This window comes from Oncorhynchus mykiss, chromosome 10 (genome assembly GCF_057628025.1).
Source record: "Oncorhynchus mykiss isolate SJ-2025 chromosome 10, ASM5762802v1, whole genome shotgun sequence".
NCBI lineage: Eukaryota > Metazoa > Chordata > Actinopteri > Salmoniformes > Salmonidae > Oncorhynchus > Oncorhynchus mykiss.
This window is the reverse complement of record NC_143031.1, coordinates 63,375,696-63,402,531: the sequence shown is the minus strand read 5'-3', so window position 1 is coordinate 63,402,531 and position 26,836 is coordinate 63,375,696. Positions and strand designations below refer to the sequence as shown.

Sequence of the window (26,836 nt, the reverse complement as noted above, 5' to 3'; positions counted from 1 at the left end):
GCTCGCCTAGTGTCCCACATTCTTTGTCCTCTTCCCCGTCGGTCGGTCAAGTTCCAGATCAGCCAGACTCTCATTTCCCGTTTTGGTTCTGTTGAATAACACCACAAGCAGCTTCCTTCTCTCAGGTTATTAGACTCAGTCAGTCAGGACAGTTGTCCCCCGTGTCCCAAATTGCATCCAATTCCCGATGTAGTGCAGTACGTTTGTTCCACGTCTTCTTCTATCAACCTGAAATGATCTGTAGCCAACTGTCTTTTGTCATTCTTGGCAAAGGCAGCCATTTTGTTTGTCTGATTGTAGGTTGTTTGTTGAGTCAGTGAGGTTTGGGAACAGGTGAACCATCAGAGTCTCCTCGGGTCTATCAAGTATTACTCACCAGAAGCCAGGGCCAGTAGTGACAAGCCTGGATGCCAGTCTGCCTCGTATTGTTGTAGCCTACTTGTTATTGTTTTGGTAGGTCAGAGACGCAGCATAGTCACCACCTAAGCCAAGTGCAGGGCTATCCCTCTTTCTTGCATGGCGGCACTCTCACTAAGTAGTTAGGGGCCAAGTGCAGACAGACAGTACCTTTAGGGGCTATCCCTCTGGTCTTTCATGGCAGTACTCTCACTCAGTACTGTTGCTAAGGCACATCTCCAGTCTCTTGTTTCCTGAAGTCAGGATGATTAGAGCTCATGACCACTCCTTGGTTATTTGCTCTGGGGTCGTCTCTATGCTCTGGGGTCGTCTCTATGCACTGGAGTGGTCTCGATGCTGTGGGGACGTCTCTTCAACACATACCACGTCCCCCCTGACCTGCTCCCAGGAGCCTCTGGGGCAGCTAAGTGTTTCCTGTCTAGTTTGTGTTACCAGTTGAGTTTTACCTGGAACCCAAAAGGGTTCTCCTACAGGGACAGACAAAGTTGTAGGTATAAGTTTTCTTCAAATAGTATAGGGTTAGGAATAGGGTTAGGGTTGACCAGGAAAAACTCCTTGGCCCTAGATATGGGTGAAACTACCTTCTAGTAACCCCCCCCCCCCTCCTCCAAGGGGTAATGTTGCTACTTTACCATGTATCCGGTAGCTACTCTTGTCACTGTGCTAACTAACGCAACACAAACACAGAGACGTTAATGTTTAAGTAAGGAGATTACAAATTCAAGCTGGGCAGGGAGGGACGGAACAGAGTGAAAAGTGAGGAGCCCAGAACTCTAGCTCAGTATTTGGGCCAAAGTGGAACGCCCTAGAGTAACCCCGGCTACGGAGTGCGAAGCAGCAGAGTGCTGAGCTGACTTCAACTGGTTTTTAAGTGGAGATGACTTCTCTGGAATGTTCTGACCCAGTGAACACAATAGCCCTCAGGGTAAACTGGGTCCATGATATCTCTCCCCTCACTGTATCACTCCATTCTGTCCATGCCAGTATATTAGTATAATATATCTACAATACCATATTATTGAGAACTTTACAGCTTTCACCCAAAGAACACTGTGTATTTGGAGTTCCCCCAGATACTAGACTATCATTTCTTTATTCAAGACGATGAGTTTCGATGCTAAATCACAATTGTATCCATAAAAACACCTTTCTGTCTTTTAAATAGATCCGTTTCTAAGTATGCAGCGCGGCGTTCCTAGTCAGTCTGTTGAATGTGCATTCCATCATCCCATTCAAGGTTTCAAGCTGAAGGACTTTCTCCGCGATAAGGAGACCTTGTCGTCGTTCCTGCATCGCAACGCCTCCCTATCCCATCACGCCGTCCAGCAGATTGTGGAGGCTGACCTCAACCTAGAGAAGGTAAACATGTTCACTGTGTGAGGAGAAAAGAGAAGGCTTCTCCTTCTGTTTGTCACCACATCAAGTACCTTTTTAAAGGCAGTCATGCATGCCATGACCTTGGTTTGCTGGCATCTAACACGCTGTAACTATATATATATATATATATATATATATATATATATATATATATATATATATATATATATATATACCGTGAGACGGCTACACTTGTAATGAGACGGCTACACCCTGTAATGACATCATAAGGGGGATGGTGTTGCGGAGAGAACCGAGTCTGTGGCTCATATCATCCTCTTTCTCATGGAAAATAATTCAGCTCAGTTTCAGCACAATTCCTCACTGTCTGTAGTTGGAGGGCAGTAAGTCACATGATTTAGCTCCGCCCTCCGTCTCTCCTCCATCTTCTGTCTGCCTCAAAGGGAGCATGTGCAGAGAGGGGCTCACTCACACGCGGTGGGTCTATTAACTGTATCCCACCCCCCAACCCCTGGGGATGTTTTATTACCCATCAGCCCCCTCTCTCTCTGGCCTTTTTCCACATATCGTCTGGGAAGGTCCTACAGTACATTGTAGAAATGTTCAGGGGATTTTAGTCCGGCTTTCTGTTGAGATACATTTCTTCTGATATGAATCAATTTGCGATATTTGGTTTGGTAAAGGATTTGGCAGTATTATCCACACACAAAAAAAAAACATTGACGCCTTTAATACCCATAGGTACCAAGTAGTGCAGTTATCTAACAGTTTGTCTCTGGTTCAAAAGTAACCTGTGATGCTGAGGGTCAAGGTCATTAAGGGAGTCAACTCTTTACTCCTCCACTCCACTCTACAGTTACACAGAAAGAATGTCCTGAAGCTGTCTCAGCCAGGCTATTATCTAGTTCATCCCAGCTTGGATGTGGTAATACACTGTTATTCACCGCAGCAGCTTCCCTCTGCCTCCCTCTCTTCCTCTGCCTCCCTCCCTTCCTCTGCCTCCCTCCCTCAGTCAGCCAGTCTGGACACATGTGCACTGTATGCGCCTCAGACCGGTGGGACCTTCGAGCTATGCCTCCCTAAGTGGGAAAAACAAGTCTCTCTCATGCATGACTGAAAAGCGGCACAATGCACATTTTTCACATGTTTAGTTGTTGACCATGTTGTGAGATAGCTATGACCATGTGGAAATGTAGAATTATAAAAAAAAAAATATGGGTCATTCCGCAAGCAAATACCTTCCTGGAATATAATTTTTTTTAAACTGGAATTCCAGAGTGGTTCTGATAGGTTAGAAATAACATTCCCCAAACATCTTTGTTTGTGTTGAGTCATAGGAACATTTGGTAATGCCTCTGGAGCACGTTCTGTTTTTTTTGCCCTGGCGCTACACAGCTGATTAAAATAATCAAAGCCTGATGATGAGTTCATTTATTTGAATCAGCTGTGTATTGCTAAGGGGAAGAAAAAAAAAACGCGTCACCAGGACTGAGTGTTGGGAAACGCTGCCCTAGAGGCAGTAGTACTGCCAGCAGAGATATGACAACAGCTTTTCTGTGATGATATATGATTCAAAACATCTGTTTCTAATTTCTGTTTCTAATATTTGCATAAATCATTCCTGACTAGGCATTCATTGTGAAAGTTGTTACAGTTAAAACACGACATCACAAATGATCCCCGGCATCCTTGAAACACATTTATTTTTTTGTTTCTCGACTGCGAGAACTTGATCCCTGAAATAATTTCATATTATCTACCAGGTCCTGATTGGAGGTTTCGGCGTCCATCTTAGAGATATGTGTAACACCACTTCTCTGGAGGAGTTTGTGACCATCTCCGACAAGAATGTGTCACGGCTCACTCAAGACATCATCTGCAAGGCCTCCCCTGATTGGCTGAACAAGGCCCAGGACCACTTCCTGTCCAACCTGGACTTCCTAAAGCCCATACGGGTAAGAAACACTTAAAATACTAACACTTTTTTAAACTTAACACCGAACACTTTAACACTGGAGGCTTTAACACTGAACACTTTAACACTGGGGGCTTTAACACTGAACACTTTAACACTGGGGGCTTTAACACTGAACACTTTAACACTGGGGGCTTTAACACCGAACACTTTAACACTGGGGGCTTTAACACCGAACACTTTAACACTGGGGGCTTTAACACGGAACACTTTAACACTGGGGGCTTTAACACCGAACACTTTAACACTGGGGGCTTTAACACGGAACACTTTAACACTGGGGGCTTTAACACCGAACACTTTAACACTGGGGGCTTTAACACCGAACACTTTAACACTGGGGGCTTTAACACGGAACACTTTAACACTGGGGGCTTTAACACCGAACACTTTAACACTGGGGGCTTTAACACCGAACACTTTAACACTGGGGGCTTTAAGAGCGAACGCCTAATAACACAATTCCATAGGCCTAGCCAATCTTCATTTGTTCAAGGAATGTATTATTACACTATTGGTCAGTCAGACAAACTGAATAAGCTATTCCCTTTGCACTCACTTTCACACAAAGCACACTTTATGGCGGGATAATTTAGCCTGCTGACACCAAGCCTTCCTTCTTCTGATAAAGAGAACATCATGTTCCCTGGCATGATTACTAGTTAGGTCCGGAATTATCAAACCATATTTCTGTACAAGATTTAGAAATCCTGTTCCTGTCACAAAACATTAGCTTGACAATGAACGCGTCCCTTTGTCTCTTTCTCGTAATGGGAGTTGGAGAGGCCGTGAACCCTGTTGTGGCAGATGTCTGAATATAGACTTTTGACACACACACACACACACACATAGAAAAATACAGTGTGTTAATTTCAACAATAATAGGACTCAGTGAATAGAATCACTGTACCCCTCAGATAACCATCACACTTGGATGCAAATAGAGGAGTGGTCCATTTTAGCTGACCCAGTTGCGTTGGCTCAGTCAGAACTCTCAGTCCGGTTGTTGGGACAAGCTTTTGGAAGGTGCCAAAGTGTACAGAACAGTCTGCCAATGAAAATGCTGTCGCAATGGTCAACTAACACGGGAGAAAATGTTGTAAATATTTGTTGAAATATCATACTGCTGAATCAGCCGTAATTTCAAACCGGTGTTATGGTGATACTATTTGTTCTGAAAAAGACCAATAGGTTTCCCTCCCTAACAAAACAGATCCGGGATATTAGACTAGGGTTTGAATAAATACCCCATGTTCTGAATACAGTATAAAGTAACCGACCGCTCTTGAGTACTGATATAGGCCCTGATCCAATATCCACATCCTACAACTACACATAAAATTAAGCCTTGCATTAGGCTTGTGTTCTAAGTGGTACACTAATATGGACAATGGAACGCAGCAATATTGGACCTATAAGGAAAGCTGACCCCAGACCTGTACTTAGTGGCTTAGTGTCTGAAATGGCACTCTTTTCCCTTAGTGTCTGAAATGGCACTCTTTTCCCTATGTAGTGCAATATATAAGGAATCCGGTTCCATTTCAGATGCACCTTAGCCACTAAGTACAGGTCTGGGGTCAGCTGTGAGAGTGCAGCAGCTCACATTTCAGCGGCCCTCTTCTGACAGTCAATAACAGATGAGGTTGAACAGGAACCTCTCTCTGAAGTGTCCCTGGAGAGTATTTGTTCTCATGTCTTTTATCCCCCCTCCCCCTCTCTCCCCTTTCTCCCTCCTCCTCCTCACCCACAACAGAAGGACGTGAAGTCCGACCCTGAGGTCGTCCAGAAGGTATCCGCGGCAACCGACGGTCTGCTAGAGAGCTTGGGAGCGCTGGCTGTAGAGGTAGGTGCTGTCTGTCAGGCACAAACACACACACACACACACACACACACACACACACACACACACGTATGTTTCGACGTACATTTATGGGTCTGCATCTGTTTTGGATAGTCTTAAACAACCCTTGAATCAACCTGCCTTATCCGTGAACTCATTTGAATGTAGGCCGAAAACAACCACAAAGATAGCCATCAGTTGTAGCAGTGGTCTGACAAAAACAGGTCCTCCCGCTGCACATCTCTGAACCGCAATGTGCGAACAAAACCCATCTGTCCCCTCAATAATAAACAAGCTAGCTTGGTGCTCTGGCCCTCACAAAATGGCCACCTCAAATGGCTGTAACCCTGCAATTTTGTACACAAGGTTAGTCTTTCGCAACAAATCGACTGTTTAGTGTCAGCAGTCCAGTTGGTACCAGTCCAGGTCAGGACATGGCCAAACTGTAACGCTATCCCTCTGTGGCATCTGCACTGTCAACATAGCTAACTGCCCCCAACATATCAGACCCAGTTCTGGAGTAACCAAATCTGTGCTAGCTACAATAGAAATGTCCACTATGGGGGCCTCCCGAGTGGCGCAGCGGTCTAAGGCACTGCATCGCAGTGCTTGAGGCGTCACTACAGATCCTGGTTCAATCCCGGGCTGTGTCGCAGCCGGGCCGCGCCCGGGAGACCCATGAGGCGACGCACAATTGGCCCAGCATTGTCCGGGTTAGGGGAGGGTTTGGCCGGCCGGGATTTCCTTTTCCCACCGCACTCTAGCGACTCCTTGTGGCGGGCCGGGCGCAGTGCACGCTGACACTGTCGCCAGTTGTACGGTGTTTTCTCCGACGTATTGGCGCGGGTGGCTTCCGGGGTTAGACGAGCAGTGTGTCAAGAAGCAGTGGGGCTTGGTTGGGTTGTGTTTCGGAGGACGCACGGCTCTCGCACTTCGCCTCTTCAGAGCCAGTACGGGAGTTGCACCGATGGGACAAGACTGTACGTACCAATCGGGGAGACAAAGGGGTAAAAAGTACAAAGACATAAAAGTACAAAAATAAAAGTAATGTCCAATACAGTACATGGCTGGGAAACGCTGAGAGACTTAGCAGGATGTACTAGGGGGAAAAAGACTACAATAGATCACCTTGTCACGAGACTCTCAACTCCCTGTCCTCCCCCCTTCTCTCCTCCTTCCACCTCCGCCCTCTCTCCCTACCACCTCCGCCCTCTCTCCCTACCACCTCCCCTCTCTCCAGCCACAGCACTGCTGAGTTGGCGGAACATAAGGAAGCCGTCAGCTGTGGGAAAGAGAGGTCGTTCCCACTGAAGTGTTCAGCATACGCTCTCTGGCAGAACTGTATGTCCCTGTATATCCACCTGGCATACTGTATGTGTCATCAGAGGAAATCCATGGACGAAGATAAGTCCCTTAAACGAATGATGGAATGATCCCCTCCCTACTCAAGTCAAACAAGCAGCAATGTTACAAGACAAGAGAAGCTCCCGGTATGAATGTCTCAAAAACAGAAAAAATACACCTTTTTCAACCTTCAGTTAACCTCAACCACAGCTTTTTGCCGTTAGCTGCTTCTGTTCCCTGGTGTGAGAAGGAAGACGTTTAGTTAGTCTCGTAGCTAACTGACCTGCCTTGGCACGGAGACATAACCTCTAGTAACCTCTCTTCAGGCTGGAGGCACGAGGTGTTGGAACAGACGCAGCCTTCCTCAAATGACTCGGCCTGTTTGCGTGCTACATGTCTGGCCCGCGGGGCATGAGGCAGAAAGACAGGCACAGACAGAAAGGTGGTGGAGAGGAGAAAAAACCTTCTCTTCCTCTCGTCCTCCCACTGGCTGCCCTGTTCTATCTTTGTGTGTTTTTGGACGGAGCTGAGGAAGCATGTGACTTGCTGAGGCGGCTCCCGAAATCAGCTGCAACCACAGAACACTGAGGGCGGATCTCGGAGTTTGCTGGAATTTCTTTGTCTTTGTTATGAGAAACTTGACTGTAAATGATTACACAATTCTAAAGGATTACACCATTCTAAATGATTACACCATTCTAAACGATTACACCATTCTAAACGATTACACCATTCTAAACGATTACACCATTCTAAACGATGACACCATTCTAAACGATGACACCATTCTAAACGATGACAGCATTCTAAACGATGACAGCATTCTAAACGATGACAGCATTCTAAACGATGACAGCATTCTAAACGATGACACCATTCTAAACGATGACACCATTCTAAACGATGACACAATTCTAAATTATGACAACATTCTAAATGCTAAGAACGTGTTGTCATCTTTGTCCAAAAGGGGGCAGCGCTAGGAAAACTAGGGTTGTTAATTAAAGGGTCGGTGTCAAGGAAGATATGTTGAGTGTCGGAGGGTCTGAAGTCGTCTCCTTGTGGAAGAAAACTACTGGAACTGTGCAACAATATCCAGTCTGTTGCATTTCATCGCGTATCACAAGATGTTACGCAACAAGGTTAGGTAATAAAACCAATATATATTTATAGTTCTAGAAAGATGCTGAGTTGGGTTATAATTACCGACCTGTTCTATTCTCCGTCTGAAATGACAAAAGACCTTGTTATGCATCGGTGCCTTCATTGTAGCTCCGTCCACCGTCTTCAAAGTGTTTTTCCAAGATAACCAGCCACTTGTGCGGTGAGTCCACTGTGGCTCCTTTCTTAGGTTACTCTCGGGCCATTTTTCTTTTTCCTCCATTGTGCAAACACTGATACACACGCACAGGGCCTGTCGCACTCTCAAGCACACAGGTCGGCCTGGTTTTCGTAACGTTACATTACACACCTACAGGCCCAGATGAGCTAAATAGACTCAATAAAAAGGGGAGCATCACGCTCTCCCAGACGTTTGGTTGGTGCATAAATCCTGGGAATTCAGATAAGCAAAAAGGTGTGATGGGTCCACACGACAACAACAACAACAAAAAGTTATACTCTCATAGAAGTTTTTTAGGGTCTTAAATGTTTGTGGATTGTCAGCATTTCTGACCTAGTGTGCACAGTGAACCCATTGCTATTCTAATTTATTACCGGACACAGAAGTCTCACAAGTAGTTGACTTGAGGAGAATAAGGATTTGAGTATTCAAACTGTTTAAAAAAAATCCTTTATTGAAAATATGGGAGGGGGGGGGGGGGGGTTTGCACAATAGATCACACAAGCCACATGTTTTCAACATCTTCAGGCTACCGTGTCATGTTGAGTGAGTGCGACAAGAACGGTTGCTGTATTTGTCCCAGGCTGTTAGGCAGGCAGTTAGGACAAGTGTTTTTCACCTGAAGTCTAACAAAGTCTGTTTCCCAAATGGCACCCTATTCCCTATATAGTGCACTACTTTTGACCAGGGCCCGTTGCAGCCAAAGGCTCCTACCTGGAATAGCTTTCATTAACTCTCTGAACTCACACAGTGCATCGGTTCCAGAACATGTCTCAACATGTCTTTGGCACATGGTGTGTCACATGTGTTGACTTGACACATATTACTGTACTCTGAAAATGCTTTAATTTACGCATACACAAAACACAATAAAACACAATACACAAATACAAGAGTAAACATTCCAATAAATCGGTACCAGACAAATGCATTAAAAACTCAATAATACGACTCATAAGATGTATTCTATGGTGTCTTAAACGTCCACACCCCACTCCTCTTCCCCCAGCTGGCCAGTATGAAGAGTTGGAAGGAGATGCGTAACGAGATCCATTACCTGACGGTCAACGCCACGGGCTCCCCCAGCCACATGTACCAGGCCGTGTCCCGTATCGTCTGTGGCCACCCCGAGGGCGGCGGACTGAAGATCAAGTCGCTCAACTGGTACGAGGACAACAACTACAAGGCCCTGTTCGGTAACCACGGCGGCAACGGCAGCGACGACCAACCCGTGTCCGCCTACGACAACACCTCAAGTGAGTCCTTGGTCAACTCCCTGATCTGAACTCTTACAGTAATTAATAGTTTTTACTGATATCAAACGTGGATCAATTTGTTAGTAATTTTATAGTAGAAAAAGGGAGTCTCCATGCACGTCAATCAGATGCAAATTCCGTTTTGTAATTTTTTGTAAAACTTTTAACAGCTTGGGGGGGGGGGGGGGGGGTACATGATGTATGGACACCAGTGTATTCCTCCCTGGTGTTATGACAGAGATAGCCACAGTAACCCTCTTCAAAGTGTATAGGCTACGGAATACTCAGCCTACGGTGGTGTGATACTAACCTGTGTCCGTCTGTCCTCCGCCCCTCAGCTCCGTACTGTAACAGCATGATGAGGAGTCTGGAAGCCAGCCCCGTCTCCAGGATGATCTGGAGGGCCCTGAAGCCTCTCCTCATGGGAAAGATCCTCTACACCCCCGACACTCCTGCCACACAGAGGATCATACACGAGGTGAGAGATTCTAACGGAAGGAACACCAAAGGAACCTACGTATACATGTTTCTCCGCTAACTCGGCATCGAGGACAGGCAGCCATTTTAACCATCTCTCTCCGTTCTCTCTCCGTTCTCTCTCGCTCTCCTATAACTCTCTCTGATCTCTTTCGCGACTCGCTCTTTCTCCCCTCTTTCTCCCTCATATCAACTTTTCTCTCTTTCTCTCCAATCTCTCTCTCTCTCTTCCCACCCCACCTCCCCAGATGAACAAGACGTTCCAGGAGCTGGGTATCCTGAGGGACCTGGGTGGGATGTGGGAGGAGATGAGGCCTAAAGTCTGGACCTTCATGGAGAGCAGTGATGAGATGCACCTGGTTCGGGTGAGTTTCTACTCTCTCATCTGATCTCATGGTATTTACAGTTGTAACTACAGTATACAGTAGCTATACTGTACTCGATACCATCTACTGCATCTTGCCTATGCCGCTCTGTACCATCACTCATTCATATATCTTTATATACATATTCTTTATCCCTTTACACTTATGTGTATAAGGTAGTAGTTTTGGAATTGTTAGCTAGATTACTCGTTGGTTATTACTGCATTGTCGGAACTAGAAGCACAAGCATTTCGCTACACTCGCATTAACATCTGCTCACCATGTGTATGTGACAAATAAAATTTGATTTGATCGGTTGTCATGATACCAACCGTATCGGGCACTTTAGAAGAACACCGAGAACAAGATAGGGTTCCACGCATAGGTTTGGTGTCAATAGGGTTTGAGTCTGCTACTGTTATCATGGTTCCTATTAGCCTAAAAGAAGGCCGTTTTGGAAGATCTTTTACATTGACGTTTGAGTCATTTAGCAGACTGTCTTATCCAAAGCCACTTACAGTTAGTGCATTCATCTTAAGATAGCTAGGTGGGATGACCACATATCACAGTCATGGTAAGTACATTTTTTCCTCAATAAAGTAGCTATCAGCAAAGTCAGAGCTAGGAAGGTGGGGAAAGTATTTGAAGTGAAAGAACCCCCAGACAGTCCAAGCAATATATCATTTGCTGTGTGGTTGGTTTATAATTATTTATTGACAAGATGTTGTTAAAGATTTCGATCACCGTAACTAACGTGGTCTATGGTGTCCCTTACGGAAACAAAATTACGGTCAGAGTGCAGTATAACTGCAGTATGCTGCAAATACTGTGTCCAAAATAAAAAAACATGCTTACTGCAGTAATTTTGCAGTGCAGTATATTCTGCAATTACGGTGTCCAAAATACCACAGCCGACTGCAGTTACTGCACTTTTACTGCAGTTTCAAAACTGTAATCTTTTTTTGTAAGGGGTTAGAAAAGAGGGGACATTGTTTTCAGTGTACACACAGCAGGTTTATCGTTTTGAGAATCTGACAAGCAGTTGAAAGGAAAGGGGCAATCAACGATGAAATGACATTATTTGATTCGTGTTCATTTAAGGTAAAACCGTAGGTGATAGGATCTTTACATTTCTTATGGAGGTAACCACCTAACATGGCTCCTCCTCGTGCTATGAGAAAGGCCATGGTCCTACCAGTCATGTATATCACCGGTCCAATACTGCCACACAGTGGTCGAAAATATATGACAAAAATGAACTCCCAGAGGCATTTTCTCCAGCTAATGGCTTGTAATTGAATTATCATTACATAATACTTTGTGGTGTGAGTGCTATTGATAGGAGACACCTGATAATAGATACAGGCTAATGGATACGATGGATGAACGATTTGAAGGAAACAAAATACAAACACAGGCCATTTATTGCCTTTGAACTGGTGGAAATGCTTATGAGAGAGCTCCACACTACACAAACAACTACAGGCAGCCAACACGACGTCTATACCTGAATATATATCCGTCTGTGACCTCGTTCCTGTTTAGACGCTGCTTCAGAACAACGCCAGCGCCCGCTTCTTTAACGACCGCCTGGCTGGCACAGAGTGGAAGGCGGAAGACGTGGCCCGCTTCCTGACCAAGACTGCAGAGGACAAACGCCCCGCCGGCTCGGCCTACACCTGGAGAGAGGTGTTCAACGAGACCGACGACGCTATCAAGACCATCTCCCGCTTTATGGAGGTGCGTGTGAGCGCTCCGTTCTCAAGGGGCATTTACACGCTTAGATGACACTAATAAACTCACTTACAGACCGTAGGTGGAATTGGCCCCGTTCCATAGTCTACACTCCTGTCTAATTCTGTCAGCTCAGTTCAAGGTGAAGGACGTAAGGTAACGAATAAGCCCGTGGTCGGTTTCTGTTAACACTGAACACCGATAGAGGGTGGTAATTCTAAGCCTTGGGCTTCCCCGTGAACATCACAGTTACCATGCCTTTGCAAATCATATCAATTCAATACAGTTTAAGACTTTGGGTCCGTTTGTCAGAGTCTTACGTAACCCTGCTTTCTGTAGCTGAATGCCGATCCATTGGAATGGCTCCAATGAAAGTAACTGTTGTTGCCATGCCGGGTTAAACGCTATTAGACAACCGAACAATTTTCCATTCCAGATTATCATACATGACACATACTGTACGGGTTGAAAATAGTTTAGGGTGACCATGTAGGCCTTGGCTTGGTGACTCTGGTCCCTTCAAAGTGTATGAGTCCCAAAAAGCTGGAGCCCAAAACCTTTAAGAGTCATGCTGATAGCTTGTGCTTTTTGTGAGGGTATTTGCGGCTCCTATAACGCAATCAGGATTTTTCGGTATTAGTGCAGCTTGTTACTTTAACACGTTTCCTCCGGCAACGCTGTACGCTGCGAGTCGGGACGCACGTTCAGGGAGTGAATACGCGTAATAAATAAATGAACAAAACAAGGAACACGAACAGCGCGCCGACATGACACAGGAACAATGACGACTGGGGATGAAACCCGAAAAGGGAGTGACTGATAAAGGGCAGGTAATCAAGGAGGTGATGGATTCCAGGTGAGTGTCATGATGCGCAGAACGCTGGTGACAGGAGTGCCCCATAACTAGCAGCCTGGTGACCCAGAGGCCGGAGAGGGAGCACACGTGACACTTTCTTGGAAATAAGGCCAATGGCCATTTAAATAAGCTTTTCAATGTGCATTTGTCAAAATGAGAAACTAATTGAAAATGGTAATTTATTTGTACAAGTCATTTGAAATCAAGTGAGTACTCTTCTCGTATCCCTCCACAGTGTGTTAAAAGCCTGATAACCCTTTTTGTAATCCTCCACAGTGTGTGAACCTGGATAAACTAGAGCCAGTGGCCAATGAGGAAAGACTGGTCAACAAATCCATGGGTCTCCTAGACAACCAGAAGTTCTGGGCTGGGATAGTGTTCCCGGACATCGCCCGTAGCAACAGTTCTGACCTGCCGGGTAACGTCAACTACAAGATCCGCATGGACATCGACAATGTGGAGCGCACCAACAAGATCAAGGACGGGTAAGATCCATGTCATACAAATGTTTACCGCGACAACTCTGGCTGGCCAAATCAAATTGGCTCGCAGGTTGTATTTGGCCCGTGGGCCGCCTGTTGCCAACCCCTGCTGTAGACTCTAATGTATTTCATGCTTTTAGTTATTCTAGTCACTGAAAGAGTCCAGTATGTTGTAATAAGGTAGTAGAAGCCAATCGTGAACATGTCTTCCTAACCTTCTACCCTGGTCTCTCTGTAGTTACTGGGACCCTGGTCCCCGGGCCGACCCCTTTGAGGACCTGCGCTACATCTGGGGCGGTTTCTCCTACCTGCAGGACGTTATAGAACAGGGCATCGTCAGGGCGGTGACAGGCAGTAAGGAGAAGACTGGAGTCTACATCCAACAGATGCCTTACCCCTGTTACGTGGACGATATGTAAGTAGCCCTGCGAAGACTTGGAGACATGCTGTTGTTCTATAGCCAGGATGAAATATTACAGTGTATATGTGAACAACACAATATCCTATCATGGCGTAACATAGCATAACACAGCACAGCATAGCAGAGCACACAAGACAACAAAGCTCCCCCCTCCCCACACAGGGAGTCAAGCTGAAAAGTAGACCTTTTTGAGCATAGAGATGAGGCTACAAGCTCCGGTTAGTTGTTAACACTGCCTGCGAAAGTACGCTGTATCTTTAATCATTTTCATTTCTCTGTGCTCCCTCCTCTCCAGGTTCCTGCGGGTGATGAGTCGCTCCATGCCTCTCTTCATGACCCTGGCCTGGATGTACTCTGTGGCCCTCATCATCAAGGGCGTGGTCTATGAGAAGGAGGCGCGGCTCAAAGAGACCATGAGGATCATGGGATTGGACAACGGCATCCTGTGGCTCAGCTGGTTCATCAGCAGCCTCATCCCCCTGCTCATCTCCGCCTCGCTGCTGGTGGTCATACTCAAGGTGTGTGTGGAAGCAGGCACACACACACACACACGCACAGAACCCTTACGCAATCACATACAATTCATCATGTTTCACAGTCTCATCCATCTCCTCTGGTCCAATCAGATGGGGAACCTGCTTCCCTACAGCGACCCTTGCGTGGTCTTCCTGTTCCTGGCTTCCTTCGCTGTGGTAACCATCATGCAGTGCTTCCTGATCAGTACCATCTTCTCCCGTGCCAACCTGGCGGCGGCCTGCGGAGGAATCATCTACTTCACCCTCTACCTGCCCTACGTCCTCTGTGTGGCCTGGCAGGACTATGTGGGCTTCGGGGCTAAAGTCATTGTGGTGAGTTCAGATCGCTAATACACTCTTTTGTTGTCGTGGTAATGTTGGAATGGGCTTATAGTGGAGGTGGCTTTGTGAAACCCTCTCACGTGATGACGAGTTACCTTGTCCGAGACCTGAAGACTGTTCGAATCTACTTTGTCACTTTCCTGTTTGTTGTTTGTCATAAACATAGTCCTCTTTTCTAACTTGTGTTCTATTTTCCCATCTTTCTCCAGAGCCTGTTGTCCCCAGTGGCGTTTGGGTTCGGCTGTGAGTACTTTGCCCTGTTTGAGGAGCAGGGAGTGGGAATCCAGTGGTCCAACCTGTTGTCCAGCCCCTTGGAGGAGGATAGCTACTCCCTCACCACCTCCATCTGTCTCATGCTGTTTGACTCCTTCCTCTATGGGGTCATGACCTGGTACATCGAGGCTGTCTTCCCTGGTAAGCAGCAGCCAGAGGAAGTCATGTCGTTTGATGAACCTGCATTGTTTTTGAATGTGTTCCCAAGCATACCTACACACGTTTTCTTATGTCTACCAACGGTATTAGGCAAATAAATTAGACCAGACAATAAATGTCATATTATAAAATGTCATATTATATTGTACATAAAGGAGTGTGTATTTGTACACATCATGTATGATGCCTGGTACTCCCCTTTAGGCCAGTATGGGATCCCCAGACCCTGGTACTTCCCCTTCACCAAGTCCTACTGGTGTGGAGAGAAACAAGGGAAGAATATACAAGAAAGAAAGGAAGGAAACGCAGAAGGTAGATTTAAAAAATAAAATCTGCTTACTGCTCTTTAAAAAAAAAATGGATTTAACACTTTTTTTTTTTATTGGCTGATTTTGATTTGAGATATTTCAGATGCTAATTGTGTCTGGTTTCGTCCTCAGCTGTGTGCATCGAAGAGGAGCCGTCTCACATCGAGCCTGGTGTTTACATCAAGAACCTAGTGAAGGTGTATAGCCATGGCAACAAGCTGGCTGTGGACGGGTTGACCCTGGGTTTCTACGAGGGGCAGATCACCTCCTTCCTGGGGCACAACGGAGCCGGCAAGACCACCACCATGTAAGGCCTAGGATCAAGGAGCATAATCTTGGGGGGCGTTTCTTTAAAACCTGCATCCAATCCCCTCGATCCCTTACATAACTAGACCAATCATATGCTTCAATGTGCCACGGTTCACAGAGCTGTGGCAGGACGGCTTATGGGTTTATACACCTTTTATCAATCTAGACATTTTAAACAGCTGACATGAATTTGTGTGTAAGGGCAATCTTTTGTTTGGATCGTTTTTAACGTTGGGTATGGCTGTGTGTTCTGATAGGTCCATCCTGACGGGTCTGTTCCCGCCCACCTCTGGCACCGCCTACATCCTGGGCAAGGACATCCGCTCGGAGCTCAGCGCCATCCGACAGAACCTGGGCGTCTGCCCGCAGCACAACGTTCTCTTCAGCATGTAAGTCATCGCTACTCTACCATGGCTGTTACACACACTCACTGGGGTTGACCGTTTTAGTCCTTCACTAGTTCAAGTAAAACATAATGACTAGTAGTTTCAAACTCAAGTTCATTTGCATGATACGATTGTAGCTGTTTACGACTGACTGTATCTGTTTCTTTCCCTCGTGTCTTCCTCCTCTTCCTTCTCCTCCTCTGTCCCAGGCTGACGGTGGAGGAGCACATCTGGTTCTATGCCCGTCTGAAGGGTCTGTCTGAGGAGAAGGTGAAGGCTGAGATGGAGCAGATCGTCAACGACATCGGCCTGCCTCACAAACGCCAGTGTCGTAGCAACACGCTGTCCGGTAAGTGGCTCTCCTTCCTGTCGATATAACGACTATATCAGCTGTTGTTAAAAATAGTAGTATTGCTGAGAATAATTGAAGCTGATCGACCCTGTTTGTTTTGGTCTCAGGGGGCATGCAGAGGAAGCTGTCAGTGGCGTTGGCGTTCGTTGGAGGGTCAAAGGTCGTGATCCTGGATGAACCCACTGCTGGTGTCGACCCCTACGCACGCCGGGGCATTTGGGACCTGCTTCTGAAGTATCGTGCAGGTAACAAACTGCACATTTCATTTTTACTATTTCCCCTGTGCTGGAGGAGTGAGACTGTCATTATGCAAACAATTGCTCTGAAACAAATGTGTATGGAAAACAGGCAAATTATTGTGTAAATAGGCTAACGGCTAGCTTTATATCCAATCTAATGTCCTCCTCTTGGTTCTTCACACCCTCCCCTGGTTCTCTCTGCCCCCCTCAATCGCACTCTCTCCCCACCTCTCGCCCCCTCAGGCCGCACCATCATCCTCTCAACTCACCACATGGACGAGGCGGACATCTTGGGCGACCGCATCGCCATCATCTCCCACGGCAAGCTGTGCTGCGTGGGCTCCTCCCTGTTCCTGAAGACCCAGCTGGGGACGGGCTACTACCTGACCCTGGTGAAGAGAGACTTCGACCTGACCCTCAGCTCCTGTAGGAACTCCTCCAGCAGCAGCTCTGTCTCCTACAGCAAGAAGGTGGGCCTCCCTCAGCCGCAACCTCAGGCCCTCACAGTCCTAAAGGTAGATTGAAATACATCCGGGATGAAGGGACGAAAATCCCCCAGATCCCGACACCTATAAACTGCGGGGCTCGCTTTTAAAGGCAGATTTAAAGACTTCACAGTTGTGAGAAATGGCAGAAATTGAACTCTTCTCACAGCTAGACTGCCCTGATCTTTAAGTCACATAATAACCAAGTCAATCGCCCTGTGCCAGACAAAGATAAATGCACCTTTTGCTAAAGAGATTTTTTTTTATCTCAGTTAGACTAACCAGTGTTGTTTTTCTCTCTGCAGGGGGACAGTGTTTCTGAGAGCAGCTCTGATGCTGGACTGGGTAGTGAACCTGAGAGTGAAGCCACCACTATTGGTAAGTCAGAAAAATGCCTTACGAGCACACCTTGATCCCTACAAAAGGGTCGTTTTATTGTACCCTTTTCAATTTGATCAGAAAGGAACAATAAATGATCATTTAAATCGTTTGGCACTCGTCCTTTTTTGGATAACAATAACATGATGACGACGATGATGCTGACGATAATGATGCTGACGATAGTGATGCTGACGATAATCCTCTTGATCCTTATCCTCCTCGCAGACGTAACCATGATCTCCAATGTGATCTTCAAGCACGTCCCCGCTGCCAGGCTGGTTGAGGACCTGGGCCATGAACTCACCTACGTTCTGCCCTACGAGGCGGCCAAAGGTGGAGCCTTCGTGGAGCTCTTCCACGAGGTCGACGACCGCCTGTCTGACCTCGGCATCTCCAGCTACGGCATCTCAGACACCACCCTGGAAGAGGTACGGCAAATAAACCAAGCAGTTGGATTTTACACATTTGTTTTTCAAATATTTACATGCTATATTCTTGTAATTGAGTTATTGTGCATGTATGTTGATTTTGGTTCTTTTATTTAAAAAAAAAAACGTATTTATAATACATTTTTGTAGATTTTCCTGAAAGTAGCAGAGGACAGTGGAGTGGACGCTGCTGAACTTCCCAACTCTGGTGAGACATTATCATACTACCCCATCGAAAACCCATTTATAGCAAATACTTCATTTCCGTTACTCGTTATTATCCCGTGACTCAACCTCCTCTGTGTCGTCTTTCATTCAGATGGCACCATCCCGGCTCGTAGGCACCGCAGACACGCGTTCGGAGACCACCAGAGCTGCCTGAAACCCTTCACCGAGGACGACGCTTTCGACTTCAACGACTCCGAAGGTGACCCAGGTACCATTTATTACCCATGAACCATCACTTCACTCCTCTCACGTTCCATTGGAACGAAGCGCTCTTCGTTTTAGCCGTTAATTCACTAAAAGGATCTCATCTCATTTTAAAGCATCATATTTGTGCATTTTCTCCTTGAACACGGTCGTCACTATTTACCACAGCCACAAAGTCATAAACCCTGCCTATTTCTACAATTTTTCTTCTTAAAATATGATTTTAAACCTAACCCTCGCTTTAATCACACAAATACACCTTATGCCTATCCCGAACCTTAAATGAAACATGTTATTCATTTTGACAATATAGCAATATTCACGATATTTCGACTTTGTGGCTGTGGCAACTAGTGGAAACCCTCGAACACTTGAGGCTCATTCCCTTTCTCCTCTTCCTGCCCCAGAATCTCGTGAGACGGACTGGCTGGGAGGCTCGGATGGTAAAGGCTCGTATCAGGTCAAAGGCTGGCGTCTGATTAGACAGCAGTTTGTGGCGTTGATATGGAAACGCTTCCTGTATGCCCGGCGCTCCAGGAAAGGCTTCTTCGCTCAGGTAAACTGGACTCATTAGGGCATTACAGATAAAATCAAAGTTGATCAAAGTTGTTAAGTGTTACATTTTAATTCATCATCATTACATGATCTAGCAATGGTGCAGCAGGTACATTGACCTCTCTGCATCTATTGTACTGTGCAAGTTTATACCATATTTTTACTGGCATTGTGGGTAATTGTTTACCTTGGAACCTCCTCATTTGGTAGCGAAGTAGATCTTCAACGTCAAATATCAGTTCCTGTTGTAAACGGAGCCTTGTCCTGTGTTGGTTTCAGATCGTGCTTCCTGCTGTGTTTGTGTGCATCGCCCTCGTCTTCAGTCTCATCGTCCCTCCGTTTGGAAAGTACCCCAGCCTGGAGCTGGAGCCTGGCATGTATGAAGAACAGTTCACCTTCATCAGGTACGACCAACGCTAACTTTATGGAGCGATGTTAGTGCCAACAGAATGTTTATTTTGTTTTCATATATCTTTGAATATGTAGATACTTCTCGCATTCACTCAGTTATTTCAACCGAGGTTAGAAAGCCTGGAAATCAAAGATCAAAAATCAAAGAATAGTGTTTCTTACGTAGAGAAATTATGTTATGTAAACGTATACAATGAAGGTCACCCATTGGGTTGTAAGAAGTAGTGCTGTGTCTGTTTCCGTGACGATGGTACAATATTATCTCGTTGCAGCAACGACGCCCCTGAGGATGCAGACACTAACAAGCTGCTGGGTGCCCTGACAAACTATGATGGCTTTGGTTCACTCTGTAACTCACCGTAAGTCTGACCCCCCCCTACTAACCAAGTACAGTGAGGCTAAACTACAGTATCGATATTCACTGGTTGTAAAAGAGTTGATAGTTAAATACTTGTCGCTTTGGAGAGTGATTATAACTCTTTCTCTCTTGCTCTCCCCCGCACCCTTCTCTCTCTCTCTCTCTCTCTCTCTCTCTCTCTCTACCTCGCTCTCTCTCTCTCTCTCTCTACCTCTCTCTCTCTCTACCTCTCTCTCTCTCTACCTCTCTCAACAGTCATGCTCCTTGCAACACGTTGGATGATGAGTGGGCCATTCCTGAGGTACCGGAGAGTGTGAGGGACATCTTTATGAATGGCAACTGGAGTATGGAAAACCCCTCTCCACTCTGTGAGTGCAGCTGTGAAGGACGCAAGAAGATGCTACCTGAATGCCCAGCGGGAGCTGGTGGTCTTCCTCCTCCACAGGTACACACACATAAGAAAACACACACACACACACACACACACACACACACACACACACACAGAGAGAAATGCAGATAATGTAGTATCCACAAAAGTTTAATCTTGTTCTTTCTTTCTCTTCAGGTGAAAATCAGTGACCAAGGTACCCTGCAAAATCTGACTGGCAGAAATATCTCAGATTACCTGGTCAAAACCTATGCTCAGATTATCGGGAAAAGGTATAATTGATCGTATTATTTCATTACAAATGTAGATGTTTATGTTAATGCTCCATTTGATTTCAATGAAAAAGGAGGTGGAACATTATGTTAATACTGTACATGGTGTCTTTTCACAGTTTGAAGAACAAAATCTCGGTCAATGAATTCAGGTAAACAAACTGGCAGGCGTCAATCTCTCAATGCTAAATACACTGCAGGTCTTTAGAACGCGCCATAGGCATCAGTAGTGGTCTGAGAACATTCTGTACCACGTTATTCAATCATATGCAATTGTGTTTTTTTTATGCAGATATGGTGGATTCTCATTGGGCGCTAGGAACAGTCAGCTCCTCCCACCAGGTGATGATATTGATCAGGCCATCTCTGAGATCAGACGACGCTTCCACCTGGAAAGAGTAAGCCTTACCATTACATACTAAATATCCCCTATACTTACCCTGGAACAATGCCACTGTAATGTACTGTACAGTATTATCAACATAGAAATAGAATGGCTAGAATGGACGTTCAAGTCCAGGTTCTGTTTTGCGTGTAATCGGCGGCCATATTGAGTGTACTCATGACTGTGCCACTCAAATTATCAGGGTCTGAGGGGGCTTTGTCCCTTCTAACAATTAATTTTCTATGATTACCAATACTTGCTATTTGTTTAAATGTTGGCATTTAATGTTGTTAGGGTTAGGTTGCGTACTTAACTGGTTCTTGCGGTCTTTCTCTGTATAGGGCACTGCTGCTGACCGTTTCCTTGCCAGCTTATCCAGTTTTATCCAGGGACTGGACACTAAGAACAACGTCAAGGTTAGTTTAGTGCTTTGGTGCAAATTTTCCACACTCGTATAAATGTAGGGTTCAACTGCAGGTCTTTTGTTGCACAATTTAGATTGCACAGTGATTCATTTAATCACATGTTGAACTTCGTGCCTGCTTGTACTGTGGGAACATTGTTTGAGACCCAACACAGTAGATTTCTATGCTTACACAGCTGAAAAGCTTTTAAAATTGCTACGGCTGCACTTTGACCTTTAATAAGCAGGTTCAGACCGACGGAAATGCCATGACCAGGAAATGAGACTTGAGGAACGAAGAGGAAACGCTCACACTGTTTTTCAGGGAACTTGAACGATGTTGATTATATCCAGACCAAAGACCTTTTGTTCTAGAACCTAAAGTCACTCATCATCACTTCCGTTATTCTACCAAGAACCGGAAGATGAGGCCTTTGGGTGTGTGCTTAGTCAGTTTTCGCATTTATCGCTTCCGCCATTTTTAAGACCTCACAAAAACACTTCTTCCTTCCTCTTGTTTTAATAGCTCCTCCCTCCTAACCTCTGTCCTGTAACCTCTGACCCCATCCAGATCTGGTTCAACAACAAGGGGTGGCACAGCATCGGGTCTTTCCTGAACGTGATGAACAACGGAATCCTGCGCGCCAGCCTGCCCGCCGGCCAGGACTCCAGCAAGTACGGCATCCGTGCCTTCAACCACCCACTCAACCTCACCAAGGAGCAACTGTCCCAGGTCGCACTGTAAGTACCTAGCCGACAACTCAAATTCTTCCATGAAATACATTTCTCATCTATCAATAACATGGATTGCTAGAAATCTACAGTATGACCTTGCACCTCCTTATAGTAATTGAAAGGTCGCTAGTTCGAATCGCAGAGCCGACAAGGTGAAAAATCTGTTGGTGGGCCCTTGAGCAAGGCACTTGATCCTAATTGCTCAATGGAGTGGTGAATCAGAGAGAGTTGGGATATGCAAAAAACACATTTCCAAATCACACATGCATATAATACACACTGTGTGTGAAATAGAACAAATATAAGTACCTACCTAATTACTAATGAATTATTTTATTTTTCATTAAAAAAGCATGGCAGCACTTTACTTAAAGCATCCAGGCATACTGCTTTATAACCTGTTCTATGTATGACTCAGAAGCATCTTTTCCCTCTGCGTGTTCCCTCCAGGATGACCACCTCTGTGGACGTGCTGGTGTCCATCTGCGTGATCTTCGCCATGTCTTTCGTCCCGGCCAGCTTCGTAGTCTTCCTCATTCAGGAGAGAGTCAACAAGGCCAAACACATGCAGTTCATCAGTGGGGTGCAGCCCTTCCTCTATTGGCTGTCAAACTTCATCTGGGACATGGTAAGGCTTCTCATCTCATCCTGCACTCTTAGGAAGAAAAAAAAAGGTTATATCTAGAACCTTTAAGGGTTCTTCGGCTGTCCCCATAAGAAAACCATTTAAAGAACCCTTTTTGGTTCCACGTAGAACCTTTTTGGGGTTCCATGTAGAACCCTTTCCACAGAGGGTTCTACATGGAACCCAAAATGTTTCTACCTAGAACAGTGGAGGACGCTGAGCGGAGGACGGCTCATAATAATGGCTGGAATGGAGTCAATGGAATGGTATCAAATACACCCAAAATGTTGTTTCCATGTGGTTGATGCCATTCCATTGACTCCCTTCCAGACATTATTATGAGCCGTCCTCCTCTCAGCAGCCTCCACTGGCCTAGAACCAAAAAGGGTTCTACCTGGAACCAAAAAGGCTTCTCCTGCGGCGACAGCCAGAGAATTGTATGTTCTAAGATTGTAGAGAGGTCAGTGTGGATGTACAGTCTACCATGTACATTAGTTTACAGTGACTAGTGAACGTACACCCCATTTAGATGTCATTTGACATCAGCACAACGTGAAGACTGTACACTTTCAATAACTGTATATTAGACTTAATACAAATGACTTGAGACACCATGGAAATGTCACAAACACATCTTCTCCGTTGTTTGAAGTCAACTCATTGGAAAAGCTCTGTATCTGGACTGTACGCAGCATGTTCCTTTGCCCTGAAAGGGTGCGTGACTGTATGAGAAAGTCCTGAATGTCCTGCCCTCTTCCTGTATATGTTCCAGTGTAACTACATCGTCCCTGCTACTCTGGTCATTATCATCTTCATCTGCTTCCAACAAGACGCCTACGTCTCCTCCACCAACCTGCCTGTACTGGCTCTGCTGCTGCTGCTCTATGGGTGAGGGACACACACATACACACACACACACACACACACACAGAGGTACACAGATGCAGAAACACACACCACACACAAACACACGCAGAAACACACACCACATGCAAAAACACACACCACACACAAACACACACACACACACACAGAGGCACACAGATGCAGAAACACACGCCACACACAGAAACACACACCACACACACGCAGAAACACACACCACACACACACACACAAGCAGAAGCACACACACACACGCAGAAACACACACCACACACACACACACACGCAGAAACACACACCACACACACACACACGCAGAAAACGTGCAGGCACATATGTCGCACACTCAGATATGTCGCAGACAAACCACGTCACTCACCATATGTCCTAGCGATGCAAGGCTGCGTCAATATACGATTGGGAGTCACAGCGTACCTGTTCTCACTTCCTTTTTGATGTCTGTCCCTAGGTGGTCCATCACGCCCCTGATGTACCCGGCGTCCTTCTTCTTTAAGATCCCCAGCACGGCCTACGTGGTGCTCACCTCCGTCAACATCCTCATCGGCATCAACGGCAGCGTCTCCACCTTCGTCCTCGAGCTCTTCGGCAGCAACGTGCGTACAACAAGGCTTCATATGGCTTAAGACTTCATAGGGACTTAATAGGGCTTCATATGGCTTCTTAAGACTTCATAGGGACTTAATAGGGCTTAATGAGACTTCATAGAACTTGTGAAAGTCATTAGGTGGACCCATACTGCAGAAATCAAAGATCCCTGTGGAAATGCTTTTTATCCGTGTGACATACTGTTCAGCACGTAATTTATTACAACATTTAAAGTGAATTGAATTAAATGGGGACTTTAGAAATGAATGTGACAGTTTGACTGATTGACTGATTGGGTGTTGTTCTACTATGTGACAACAGGAGATCGGAGGGATCAACGACATCCTGAAGAACGTGTTCCTGATCTTCCCTCACTTCTGTCTGGGCCGAGGCCTCATCGACATGGTGAAGAACCAGGCCATGGCCGACGCTCTGGAGAGGTTTGGTAAGTAGGCTCAGGTCATAGGTCGTTTATTACGTTAGGACAAAAATGTAATGTCAATGAATCAAGTGTGATTTTAATGTTTTTTTAATTATTATTATTGTTAATTTGTCAATGCTGTGCTTCTGTTTCTTGACAATCATCTGTTCCTTCCATTGGTTCAAGGTGAGAACCGGTTCCGTTCCCCTCTGGCGTGGGACATGGTGGGCAAGAATCTGTTCGCCATGGCTGTGCAGGGCGTGGTCTTCTTCACTATCACCGTGCTCATCCAATACCGCTTCTGTATCAAGGCCAGGTAGGCGTGGCCTTGCATTTCATTGGGCAGATTAATCGGACTCTTTTGTTGTGTCCTTTATCCACTTTCTATTTTAAAAATAATACAAATCAAAATTGTCAAGTCAGTAAAACATTTTGTATTCATAATGATCTGCTGTAAATATCCTCCCTGATCTGATTGGTTGTCTCAGATCTTTGCACACCGACCAGAAACCTATCGGTGAGGAGGATGAAGACGTGGCCAGAGAGAGGCAAAGGATTCTGGGAGGAGGGGGACAATCTGACATTCTGGAACTCAAGCAGCTGACCAAGGTGTACAATAGAAAACAGAAACCAGCAGTGGATCGTCTTTGTGTGGGAATTCCACCAGGAGAGGTGAGCTGGCTCTGCTACCACTGTACAGCATAGATAGGGACGGGAGTTTTCCCTGGCCACATGACCTGACCTGCTTATTAGTCTCCATTAGATTAGTTTTCCTGGTCACATGACCATTAGACTCCACTAGACTAGTTTTCCTGGTCACATGACCTCACCTGATCATTGGTCTTCAATAGACTAGCTTTACTGGTCAGGTCAGATGGTCAGGAAAAGTTGCTGGCCCTGCCCATAGATTCTCCCCTTTCCATATCCTGTTGGTGGTTCAGTCCAGTGAAACTCTTCTCTCTCCTCTCTCTCTCTCTAGTGTTTTGGTCTGCTTGGAGTCAACGGAGCAGGAAAGACGAGCACCTTCAAGATGCTGACTGGAGACTCAATAATCACGAGTGGAGAAGCTTACCTGGCGGGAAAGAGGTGAGAACGATAGTAAAGATAATTAAACAAGCTGAACAAATTGTCATTATGGGATTTATACAGTACACAGGTGCCGTATTTTACAGTATATCTTAATGGTTAAATGCATGATTGATTATAGCCTCTAAGACCTTGTTCACACGGAAGCTTCCCTGACCGTTGTACATCACAATAGTCTTGAAATAGCCTTACAACGTCTTGAAATACGTACTGTGAACGGAGTCTTAAATAGTTTGGAGGTGTGTGCTGTTGTGAGTGACAGTGTGCGTTCTCTGTGTGGCCTGTCAGTGTGTTGACGGAGATAAACGAGGTGCACCAGAACATGGGCTACTGCCCTCAGTTTGATGCTATCAATGACCTGCTGACTGGCAGGGAGCACCTTGAGTTCTACGCCATCCTGAGGGGGGTTCCCGAGAAGGAAGTGTGTGAGGTGAGTGTGTTATCCTCTTGACAAAAAAATAACATTCTTACAACCGTGACATTTTGTGCCCTGTCAAAGGACAGGTAACTTATGTTATGCTCTTGATTTGGAGACCTTGTCTCTGCCTTTTTGTTGGTCCATTTTAAGGACATGTTTTTGTTTTATGGGACGGGTTGTTGTTTTAAGGACGGGTTGTTGTTTTAAGGGACGGGTTGTTGTTTTAAGGACGGGTTGTTGTTTTAAGGACGGGTTGTTGTTTTAAGGACAGGTTGTTTCGGTTTACCTCCTGAATTGACTGAAGTAAGATGGGATTGACCCCAGCCCTGGTGGGCTATAGTATGTGATCTTGTTTGTCTAATCATGTCTTTGGCACCTCTCTCACTCTCTCTCTCTCCCTCCCTGGTCCAGGTGGCAGAGTGGGGCATCCGTAAACTAGGCCTGATCAAGTATGTGGACAAGGCAGCAGGGAGCTACAGTGGAGGGAACATGAGGAAACTCTCCACGGCCATGGCACTGATCGGTGGTCCCCCGGTGGTCTTCCTGGTGAGTAGGCCTACTTTATGAGCCTTTTAACTAACTAATCATTTGTTCATATACCCAAACGTGGTTATAATGTTATTCAGTCATGGTACGTTACAGAATAGCAATGTGTGTGAACTGGACCAACCTTTTAAGTTCAAGTTCAATACCTATTACAGATCTAGGGCCCAGAGTTTTTCCTGATCACGTCATGGTCAGTTGGAAAAACTCCCAGCCCAACCTAGAACCTAGAAACCAATCTTTCCATTGAGGATGTCAACAATAGACCAGGCGCTAGAGGATATTG

At 45.8% G+C, this 26,836-nt stretch overlaps 1 protein-coding gene across 8 annotated transcripts in view; it reads left to right on the top strand.

Moving 5' to 3' along the window:
* The window catches only part of LOC110534463 (phospholipid-transporting ATPase ABCA1), a 41,916-nt gene that overhangs the window by 11,901 nt on the left and 3,179 nt on the right, over positions 1 to 26,836 (top strand). For 2 of the 8 annotated variants that reach the window (XM_036933602.2, XM_090187414.1), the window contains exons 6-45: positions 1,655 to 1,776; positions 3,519 to 3,710; positions 5,484 to 5,573; positions 9,266 to 9,512; positions 9,851 to 9,990; positions 10,238 to 10,354; positions 11,900 to 12,094; positions 13,221 to 13,429; positions 13,665 to 13,841; positions 14,143 to 14,365; positions 14,474 to 14,695; positions 14,914 to 15,118; positions 15,341 to 15,448; positions 15,577 to 15,751; positions 16,011 to 16,142; positions 16,349 to 16,488; positions 16,599 to 16,736; positions 16,974 to 17,200; positions 17,521 to 17,593; positions 17,822 to 18,024; positions 18,175 to 18,232; positions 18,344 to 18,451; positions 18,864 to 19,012; positions 19,291 to 19,415; positions 19,695 to 19,781; positions 20,036 to 20,225; positions 20,349 to 20,443; positions 20,563 to 20,595; positions 20,736 to 20,841; positions 21,170 to 21,244; positions 21,803 to 21,972; positions 22,417 to 22,594; positions 23,364 to 23,479; positions 23,946 to 24,090; positions 24,404 to 24,527; positions 24,690 to 24,819; positions 24,992 to 25,175; positions 25,483 to 25,589; positions 25,878 to 26,019; positions 26,419 to 26,553. In XM_036933602.2, the coding sequence (XP_036789497.2) occupies positions 1,655 to 1,776; positions 3,519 to 3,710; positions 5,484 to 5,573; positions 9,266 to 9,512; positions 9,851 to 9,990; positions 10,238 to 10,354; positions 11,900 to 12,094; positions 13,221 to 13,429; positions 13,665 to 13,841; positions 14,143 to 14,365; positions 14,474 to 14,695; positions 14,914 to 15,118; positions 15,341 to 15,448; positions 15,577 to 15,751; positions 16,011 to 16,142; positions 16,349 to 16,488; positions 16,599 to 16,736; positions 16,974 to 17,200; positions 17,521 to 17,593; positions 17,822 to 18,024; positions 18,175 to 18,232; positions 18,344 to 18,451; positions 18,864 to 19,012; positions 19,291 to 19,415; positions 19,695 to 19,781; positions 20,036 to 20,225; positions 20,349 to 20,443; positions 20,563 to 20,595; positions 20,736 to 20,841; positions 21,170 to 21,244; positions 21,803 to 21,972; positions 22,417 to 22,594; positions 23,364 to 23,479; positions 23,946 to 24,090; positions 24,404 to 24,527; positions 24,690 to 24,819; positions 24,992 to 25,175; positions 25,483 to 25,589; positions 25,878 to 26,019; positions 26,419 to 26,553 (5,792 nt within the window). Of the gene's footprint in view, positions 1 to 1,654; positions 1,777 to 3,518; positions 3,711 to 5,483; positions 5,574 to 9,265; positions 9,513 to 9,850; positions 9,991 to 10,237; positions 10,355 to 11,899; positions 12,095 to 13,220; positions 13,430 to 13,664; positions 13,842 to 14,142; positions 14,366 to 14,473; positions 14,696 to 14,913; positions 15,119 to 15,340; positions 15,449 to 15,576; positions 15,752 to 16,010; positions 16,143 to 16,348; positions 16,489 to 16,598; positions 16,737 to 16,973; positions 17,246 to 17,520; positions 17,594 to 17,821; positions 18,025 to 18,174; positions 18,233 to 18,343; positions 18,461 to 18,863; positions 19,013 to 19,290; positions 19,416 to 19,694; positions 19,782 to 20,035; positions 20,226 to 20,348; positions 20,444 to 20,562; positions 20,596 to 20,735; positions 20,842 to 21,169; positions 21,245 to 21,802; positions 21,973 to 22,416; positions 22,595 to 23,363; positions 23,480 to 23,945; positions 24,091 to 24,403; positions 24,528 to 24,689; positions 24,820 to 24,991; positions 25,176 to 25,482; positions 25,590 to 25,877; positions 26,020 to 26,418; positions 26,554 to 26,836 lie in introns of all 8 variants that reach the window. The other 6 variants (XM_036933600.2, XM_090187413.1, XM_036933599.2 and 3 more) reach the window with 3 other exon arrangements.